Source organism: Pseudoliparis swirei, chromosome 16 (genome assembly GCF_029220125.1).
Source record: "Pseudoliparis swirei isolate HS2019 ecotype Mariana Trench chromosome 16, NWPU_hadal_v1, whole genome shotgun sequence".
Classification (NCBI taxonomy): Eukaryota; Metazoa; Chordata; class Actinopteri; order Perciformes; family Liparidae; genus Pseudoliparis; species Pseudoliparis swirei.
In genome coordinates, this window is record NC_079403.1 from 2,748,985 (window position 1) to 2,758,264 (window position 9,280).

General features: G+C 49.5%; 2 protein-coding genes across 2 annotated transcripts; one reads left to right on the top strand and one right to left on the bottom strand.

The window, feature by feature from the left end:
- Window positions 1-207: 207 nt before the first annotated feature.
- slc7a14b (solute carrier family 7 member 14b) lies at window positions 208-7,057 on the top strand. Its single transcript, XM_056433915.1, has 7 exons — window positions 208-294; window positions 1,181-1,611; window positions 2,442-2,678; window positions 3,866-4,230; window positions 4,374-4,582; window positions 4,664-5,409; window positions 5,541-7,057. The coding sequence occupies exons 2-7, from the start codon at window positions 1,311-1,313 to the stop codon at window positions 5,852-5,854; spliced, it is 2,172 nt and encodes a 723-aa protein (XP_056289890.1). The 5' UTR covers window positions 208-294; window positions 1,181-1,310; the 3' UTR covers window positions 5,855-7,057.
- A 93-nt stretch (window positions 7,058-7,150) lies between these two features.
- cldn11b (claudin 11b) lies at window positions 7,151-8,590 on the bottom strand. Its single transcript, XM_056433917.1, has 3 exons — window positions 8,365-8,590; window positions 8,084-8,248; window positions 7,151-7,575 (listed from the first exon to the last, which is right to left on the bottom strand). The coding sequence occupies exons 1-3, from the start codon at window positions 8,588-8,590 to the stop codon at window positions 7,316-7,318; spliced, it is 651 nt and encodes a 216-aa protein (XP_056289892.1). The 3' UTR covers window positions 7,151-7,315.
- Window positions 8,591-9,280: the final 690 nt, after the last annotated feature.

Below are 9,280 nucleotides of genomic sequence, written 5' to 3' on the forward strand. Positions count from 1 at the left end.
CACACACACACACCTGGTCGTTTTCTCAGCTCGGCATACAAAGAGTAAAGAAACATCACCTGTCAGCACAAAGTTAACTCACACACCTTCACAGCGACTATTCTACCCTCCCTCCTATGAATTAATGATGACCCCTACACACACACATACACACACACACACACACACACCTAGCCAGCGCTGAATAATGTACCCGTCTGATCACGGGCTAAAGGGTTAACGCTGTCGTCTCCTCAACATTTCCTCCCGGTCCTCGGAGGACGTGGACTCAACCACTTCTCAGAGGAACAGCAGGTGAGTGCGTTACCTGTCCGCTCAGGTGTGCGTCTTCAATGCATGTTGGGTGTTTTTCAATCCTCATCTTCATGTTTTATGCTGACCGCATGTTTCGGTGAAAACGCGGTACCTTCCGATCCGTAGAAGTTGGTCCAGTTTTATATTTTCCGTTTTGAAAGTGGATCCTCGGTCCTCATTAAAGATTTAGAGGCGGAGTCTCGCTCCAATGAGGGACGTATCCCATCATCACCTGCCGGCTCACATCCTCAGGTGTACCGGCCTTCTATGAATGTAATGTTCATTTATTTAAGAATTAATCAATAAGCAGTTTTTCTAAAGGAATATATTAAAGAATTTGTCCGCCTAAATTACCTTTTATTGTGTTAAGCCACTTCAAGCAAATTACATGCAGTTGTATAGTTTACAGCCAAAACAATTACTACTACTCAGGTTTTATTCTTAATTTTAACAACTTTTTTCCTAGAAATACCAAACAAAATGTTTTATTTCTCCACTGAAATACTATTTTCTCAAAATAGTTAAATGTTATTATATATTCATAAATATTTTTATTTTGTGGTTATACTTTATTTACGTTTTATTTACTTATTTATATATATTAATATATATTTTTATTTTGTGGTTTTATTTTATTTACGTTTTATTTATTTATATATATATTCATATATATTTTTGTTTTGTGATTTTTATTTTATTTACGTTTTATTTAGTTACAATATTATAATAATTTAATTCCAATACAAATTCCTGTATATTCTCTTTGAAAGGGCGCGCTTGCATTCATATTATATTATATTATCGTTATATCAATGCTTTTACTCCCTTTTCATGGTTTCATTGAATCAAAGGATCTGAACTCTTCTCCTCGTCTCTGACCTTCTAGATCCGATCTGACCTTGAAGAACCGACCAGGAGAAGAAAGAGAAGGACGTCCGGCGTGGAGCGAGAGAATGACAGCGAGAGTGTCGGGGAGACGGTAGATAGCGGTAAAGTGGTGACAGACGGGTGCGGCGATGGCGGCGTGGCTCGGCCGGCTGTCGCTCGGCGACGCCTGGTTCAACACGTGTTCCCGCCTGCTGCGGACCAAACCCGTGGGCTCCATGGCGCACGGCACCGACGACCTCGCCGAGCTCGACGAGGGGTCGGCGGTCGGGCTCGCCAGGGTCCTGACCACCGCGGACCTGGTGTCGCTCGGCGTGGGCAGCTGCGTCGGCACCGGGATGTACGTGGTCGCCGGGCTGGTGGCGAAGGCCACGGCCGGGCCCGGGGTCATCCTGTCGTTCATCATCGCGGCGATGGCCTCCATACTGTCGGGTGAGGTGGTGGCGTTCTAGAATGTCTTGATACCGCGAGACTTTGGTTCCTACACTCTTAGAAATAAAGGCGCCAAAAGAGAACCATGTAGGGTTCTTCGGCTCATCCTCAAAGGGGAACCTTTATTTTGGTTCCCGATAGAGCCTTTCAGAAAGGTTCTACTTTACCTTCTGAGGGGGACTACCATCCACCGATGGGCTTTACCAAGAACCCTTTATTTACCAATGGTTTCATCTAGAACCCACTCAAAGGGCACAACTAAGGACCCTTTTATATTCCAAGGGTTTCATTTACCACCCACCAATGGGCTTTACCAAGAACCCTTTATTTACCAATGGTTTCATCTAGAACCCACTCAAAGGGCACAACTAAGGACCCTTCTATATTCCAAGGGTTTCATTTACCACCCACCAATGGGCTTTACCAAGAACCCTTTTATACTGTATTCCATTGGTTTCATCTACAATCCACTCAAGGGGCACTACTAAGAACCCTTTTATTTCCCAATGGTTTCACCTAGAACCCACTCAAAGGGCACTATAATAATCCTTTTACATTCCAAGGTTTTTGTCCAGAACCCACGTAGAGGGCACTACGAAGAACCCTTCTATATTCCAAGGGTTTCATTTACCACCCACCAATGGGCTTTACCAAGAACCGTTTCATCTACAATCCTCTCAAGGGGCACTACTAGAAAGTTCCTAGTAGTGCCCCTTGAGAGGATTCGAGATGAAACCACCAAGGGTTCCTGCTAAGAACCCTATTATATTTCAATGGTTCCCGTTGCCATATTCTCATCTTACAAAACGCCTATTGTCTTCGGTCTCCAGGTGTGTGCTACGCAGAGTTCGGTGTCCGGGTCCCGAAGACGACCGGCTCGGCCTACACCTACAGCTACGTGACGGTGGGGGAGTTTGTGGCGTTCTTCATCGGCTGGAACCTGATCCTGGAGTATCTGATCGGCACGGCGGCGGGGGCGTCGGCTCTCAGCAGCATGTTTGACTCTCTGGCCAATCACAGCATCAGCAACTACATGATAACACACCTGGGCACGCTCAGAGGACTCGGTCAGTACGGCCGAGGACAACCTTAAACCTGCTTGTTGTGTTTCAGTTCATCCTGAGGGGGAACATGAGCGCCTGAACCTAATGTCATGCTAAACCACCCAGAGGTGTTGAGGTGTGTTGCTTAAAACCGTGGTGACGCAAGAGGGTCCCCAAAGGTATTAGGGTTCATCCTCTGGGGAACATGAATGCCTGTGCAACATTTTATGATAGTTGTTGAGATAGTTTGCGTAAAACCACAAATGCAACCTAATGGTTTCCCTACATGACAAGTTGAGGGATCCCTGAAGTCTTTAGGATTCATCCTCTGGGGAACATGAATGCCTGTGCAACATTTTATGGGATTGCATTAAACAGTTGCATGATATTTTGCTTAAAAAACCCACAAAAGATACCCTTGTGGTGGCGCAAGAGGGTCTCCAAATGTATTGGGATTCATCCTCTGGGGAACATGAATGCTTGTGCAATATTTTATGGTATTACATCCAATAGTTGTTGAAAATACTTTGCTTAAAACCACACATGCAACCTAATGGCTGCCCTACAGGAAATGTTGAGGGATCCCCAAAGTCTTTAGGATTCATCCTCTGGGGAACATGAATGCCTGTACAATATTTTATGGGGTTGCATTAAACATTTTGCTTAAAAAACCCACAAAAGATACCCTTGTGGTGGCGCAAGAGGGTCCCCAAATCGATTGGGATTCATCCTCTGGGGACCATGAATGCCTGTGCAACATTTTATGATACTGCATAGTTGTTGAGATAGTTTGCGTAAAACCACAAATGCAACTGAATAGTTGCCCAACATGACAAGTTGAGACATCCCCAAAGGGAACATGAATGCATGTACAACATCTTTTGGTATTGCGTTAAATAGTTGGCTGAAAAAACACAAAAGTAACCTAATGGTTGCCCAACATGACAAGTTGAGACATTCCCAAAGTCTTTAGGATTCATCCTCTGGGGAACATGAATGCATGTACAACATTTTATGTTTAATTTGCTTAAAACCACAAAAGTAACCTTTGTGGTTGCGCAAGAGGGTCCCCAAATGTATTGGGGTTCATCCTCTGGGGAACACGAATGAACTCCATTTTAGTGGTGGACTCCGTTCCGGCCAATAGGAAGCCCTTCCTGTCCCACCGCTCCTCTCTCATACCAACACAACGCTGCTCCCGTCGGCCTCAGGTAAAGGTGAGGACACGTACCCCGACCTGCTGGCGCTGCTCATCGCCCTGCTGGTCACGGTGATCGTCGCCCTCGGCGTTCGCAACACCGTGGCCATCAACCACGTCCTGAACGTGCTCAACCTGGTGGTCTGGGTCTTCGTGATCGTGGCCGGCCTCTTCTTCCTCTCCGCCGGCAACTGGGAGAGCGGCGGCTTCCTGCCGTTCGGCTGGTCGGGGGTGATGCGCGGCGCGGCCACCTGCTTCTACGCCTTCATCGGCTTCGACATCATCGCGACGACGGGGGAGGAGGCGAAAAACCCAAACACCTCCATCCCCTACGCCATCACCGCCTCGCTGGTCACCTGCCTCGTGGCCTACGTGTCGGTCAGTGTTCTGCTCCTTTTCCTATCATACCTTTGGCTGAAAGTCTTCCTGGATTGAAGCTTTAGAGATTTTAGAACTGCGACACTTTAGAAACTCCCGTCTTTACTGGTGTCCGGTAAAAACCGTTGACTTCCCCTGTGCAGGTGAGCGTGATCCTGACCCTCATGGTCCCCTACGACCTGATCGACGGCTCGGCGCCCCTCATGGAGATGTTCGCGGCGCACGGCTTCCTGTGGGGTAAATACATCGTGGCCGTGGGGTCCATCGCCGGCCTCACGGCGTCCCTGCTGGGCTCTTTGTTCCCCATGCCCAGGGTCATCTACGCCATGTCCCGCGACGGCCTGCTGTTCAGGTGAGGGAGCGAAAGAGAAAATAGAAGGTGCGGTCGCCGCGTTCTCCTCGGCTAACGTACGTCCGCGCCCCGGCGCCGCAGGTCCCTGTCTCGCGTGTCGGCGCTCACGCACACCCCCGCGTTGGCGTGCGCCGTGTCGGGCAGCTTGGCGGCGGTCCTCGCCCTGCTGGTCAGCCTCAGGGACCTGATCGAGATGATGTCCATCGGCACGCTGCTGGCCTACACGCTGGTGAGCGTGTGCGTGCTCCTGCTGCGCTACCAGCCCGACGAACGGGGCGAAGGCCTCGGCTCGGACTCCGGGGACGGCGCCGCCGACCCGACCGCGGACGACCGGGTGCCGGCGGCCGGAGGCTCGGCGTCTTACCACGCCGGCGGGACGGAAGGAGAAGGGGACGATGCCGATTTCCACTCGGGCCGCGCCTCGCCGCTGAAGAGGCTTCTGGGAGGTCACTACCACGCCTGGCGGCTGCGTCTGGCGCTGCCCGCCGCGTCGGCCCGGCCCACGCCCGACACCGGCCGCACGGTGACCCGCTGCACCCTCCTCTTCTTCTTCACGTCCTTCTTCCTCTGGTCCACCGTGATATTCGGCGTCGAGCAGGGAACCGGCGCCGGGGCGGTGTTCTCCGGCCTCGCCGCCGCGCTCATGGCGGGCTCCTTGGCGAAGCTTTTGATCACGATCGTCCGGCAGCCGCAGAGCGGGAGGAAGCTGCCGTACATGGCGCCCTGCGTGCCCTTCGTGCCCGCGGCGGCCATCTTGGTGAACAGCTACCTCATGCTGAAGCTGTCGCCGCTCACCTGGGCCAGGTTCACCGTCTGGTGCTCCATCGGTGAGGCGCTTTACATGCAGCAGCAACACACATGATTCTGTTATGTTGGATCCTCAGGGTGCGTTACAACATTTATACCATGGCACCAACGAAGAAGAAGTCGAGGTACTAAAGGTCTCCCCTGTCCTCAGGCCTGTTGAACTACGCTTGTTACGGCGTGTGGCACAGCACGCTGGAGGTGGACGCCCGCGAGCAGCAGGCGCACGCCAGCTCCTACCAGCGCTACGACGACCACCTGGACGGCGGCGGCGACGACCTCGGCGACCTCGGGCCCGAGGAGCGAGACGAGAGGCCCTACCAGGGCTGGTCCGCCCCGGAGGAGAGGGGCTCCCACCACGACCAGCAGCCGGAGGGGAGCGAGCACGCCGGTGACCGGTCTGGATACCAGTCCGGACCGGCGGGGAGGACCAATCACGGCTTTGATGAGGGCCAAGAGGGAAACTGAGCAAAGATTATGACATATGACGCTAGAGAACCGCCAACATCCTGGTTCCACAGGCTGTTTAGAAGACGTAGATATCGTCACGTCAACATCGGTTTGAGGACTAATGTTTTGCCGTCGCCATCTTGTTTTTCTCTGCAACCAGTAAACAGGAAGTGACCACATCTGGACTGAGGAGGAGGGACCCCGTCAACCTGTCAATCACCCTGTAGCCCCGCCCCTAAAGCATCCCCTGCTTTATGGTCTGTGTGACTAAGTTACCATAAAGTATAAACAATGACATCATGCTGTATAGAAGAAGACTTGAGACTAGAGGCTGAGACAAAAACTCATGTTTACAATGTTTACTGAGGGAAAACATCAAGAGAAGTAGAGACATTATATCGACTTCTATACAACCAGAGTCGCCCCCTGGTGGTCAGGAGAGAGAATGCAGCCTTAACACATGAAGCATAGATTTCTATACAACCAGAGGAGTCGCCCCCTGGTGGTCAGAAGAGAGAATGCAACTTTAACACATGAAGCATAGACTTCTATACAACCAGAGGAGTCGCCCCCTGGTGGTCAGGAGAGAGAATGCAGCTTCAACACATGAAGCATAGGCTTCTATACAACCAGAGCAGTCGCCCCAGTAGAGTCATTTTCTCGTGTACGTCGTCTCTGCGTCACTCCTCCTCAGTCAAATATGGTAACTTCAGCTCACTGGTTGCAAAAAACAAGATGGCGACGACCAAAATGGCCGAACTTGAAGCTTCAAAACCAGGTTTCTCGTTTCTCGTCCGTGTGCTCGGGTCCGAAAGCTGGAGACGTACCTTTAATATACCTTTCATCCCTCGAAGCTCTGTTTCTCACTTATTGTGCTATCCATACCAGAAGGCGTGTTTCCTCTCATTGGTTGATACAAACTTCAGGGGGGAGGGGGCGGAGCCAGAGACCCTGTTGGAAGGCGAAGACGTTTGATCTCAGCCAATCAGACGGCTTCTGTCCACCAGGATATAAATGTTGGTTTTGTTCAAACTCCAGAACGAACCTCTTGAAAACAAATGGCGGCTTTCGCGGGACAAAAAGCCCTGAAAGTTACTTTTGTGTTTGTTTTTCCTCGTTTGGGTGAATGTTGTTTCCCGAGTGTTTGCTCTGTTTGGCGTGTTAACGTGTGGAAATGAGAACGGCCACTTCCGGAAAATAAAAGTCTCATTTTGAGTGAAACTCGGAGACTCTTGATATGCAAAAACCTTTATTATGTTCCTCGGTACACATGGTGGTCATGCTGTGAAGATGAAGAAGCTGAATAGGTGGCGTTGGTATCTAAACGATAGATTTAAACTTGACATTTTCTGTAGTTTAGGGAATATTTCGAAATCATGCAATTTAAAGCAAAATAAAATAAAAAAATTAAAGTTTACCGTTTCAAAAATTATGTAAAATCGTCCGACTATAGAAAAAAGAAAGAAGACAGAATCGGATTCACACTTGTTCGCTCTTGGCGTGGTTGCCGTGGGCGTCCGGCGGCGTGGCCGTGGCGCCCTGCCTGGAGTAGTAGAAGCTGTCGTCCCGGCTCGGGTAACCGGGATCGATGCCGCGGCAGAACAGGATCGCGGCGCCGCCCAGGAGGCAAAGGCCGGCGCCGACCCAGCCGGTGTACAGCGAGAAGCCGAACGACATCAGGCCCTCCTCCCGGTGGGCGCCGACGGGGAACCAGATGGTCGACACGACGCCGCACAGAGCTGGAGGAGAGAGAGAAGACATTTTGTATTTGTTTTCTTCAATGAAGATCACATTAAATGAATCATAAATACTCTACATGGTTCATGTGTAAATGACTATTCTCTTGGTTTAGTGAAGTCTCTACAGAGGTGTGTAGAGGCCCATCTCCAGTGTTCTAATGGTACATTGTGTTATCGCCTTAGAAGACTAGCGGAGGGGTAGAAAACCCTTGAAGACCCTTTTTATGTGAGCGCAGCTGAAAACAGTTATGCTGCTGAGTGAAGCTATAAAACTGGCCTTCCTTTGAGCCACAAGAAGAACTACATTAATATTTACAATAAAAATCATTATTTATAACCTCATCAATGTTTTATATTCATTTTGAAATTAATTTGATGAATAAAAGTGAGTTTATATGGAAAACACCAAATTGTCTGTCTGACCCCAAACTTTTGAACGGTAGTGCATTTAAAAAATATATATTTCCACATTTCCACAGTTAATTCTGCAGGTAACTTCTATTCTCACCCATGAGGATGAAGAGGACGCCTCCCACACATGCGCGGCGCTGCTTGATGGAGGCGGTGTCGTTCTGCAGCCTGACGCAGGGCATCGACATCAGCACCAGCAGCATCGCGGGGAGGCCCAGCAGACATGCGCAGATCATCAGGGCGCGAGACGTCTGGACGTAGGCTTAGAGAGAGAGAGAGACATTGGGTTCAAGTTAGAAATTACGCACAAACTAATGAGTCTTTTTTTACTAAACAATACGTGATATAATCCCCCCCTCCTCCTCCTCCTCCTCTCACCTGGCAGGGACAGGAGCTGGCTGAGCGCCACGCAGTGATAGAGCGCGGGAGAGATGACGCACTCGGTCCAGAGGCCGCGCGTGCCCAGCTCGTCCATGCGCACGCAGGTGGCCAGCGCGTAGTCGCAGGTCCGGACCCAGTCGCTGGTCGCCGTGGCCACGATGATGCCGACCCAGCCCGCGCAGCTCGCCGCGCCGCCGCTCAGCTGCCTGCACATGTGCGCCATGGAGCCGCCGCTGTGCGTCTTTACGCGCTCAACTCCGACCAAAGTAAAACTTCTTCAAAGACTTTTTTTATTGTTCCAGATACTGAACAAAATGCAGAAGTTATATTTGAATCCTTCTCTTTTCTTTAGAATTTTTAAAAAAAAGTTGAACTGCAGAACTCTGCAGGATCCCAAAATATCAATTAAGATAATCCTCAAATGAGATTAAAACAAGTGTTTTAGATCCTTTAAATAAAAGTGATCCTGCCGTGTCCCGTTAACGCGCCTCGGGCAGATCCGCAGATAGAAATGCCTAGAATAAGATTTATTATGGGGTGTGTTGGAAAGCATACAGTCATAAACTATCAGCCAATCAGAGGGCTTGTGAGATCTTAACCTAAACCAGATATGGAGAGAAAAAAAACCTCTATATCCATCAGTTACGACCGAGACAGAATATTTGGCTTAAATTTGAGCTTTTTGATAGAAGGAATTTTGTGTCATGAATTCAAATCAGTTTATTTCATAAAAACACATATTTTTCCTCCCCTGCCCCCTGGTGGTGAACTTCAGAGAACGAGCTAAAACAACCGTTTTGATTAGTTATTCTTTTATTAAATAATTTCAAGCATGATACCATAAAAATGTGATGATTAAAGACACCAGTCTACCCTGATAGAGACCTTCTTTTCTTTTTCACAGACATGTTGT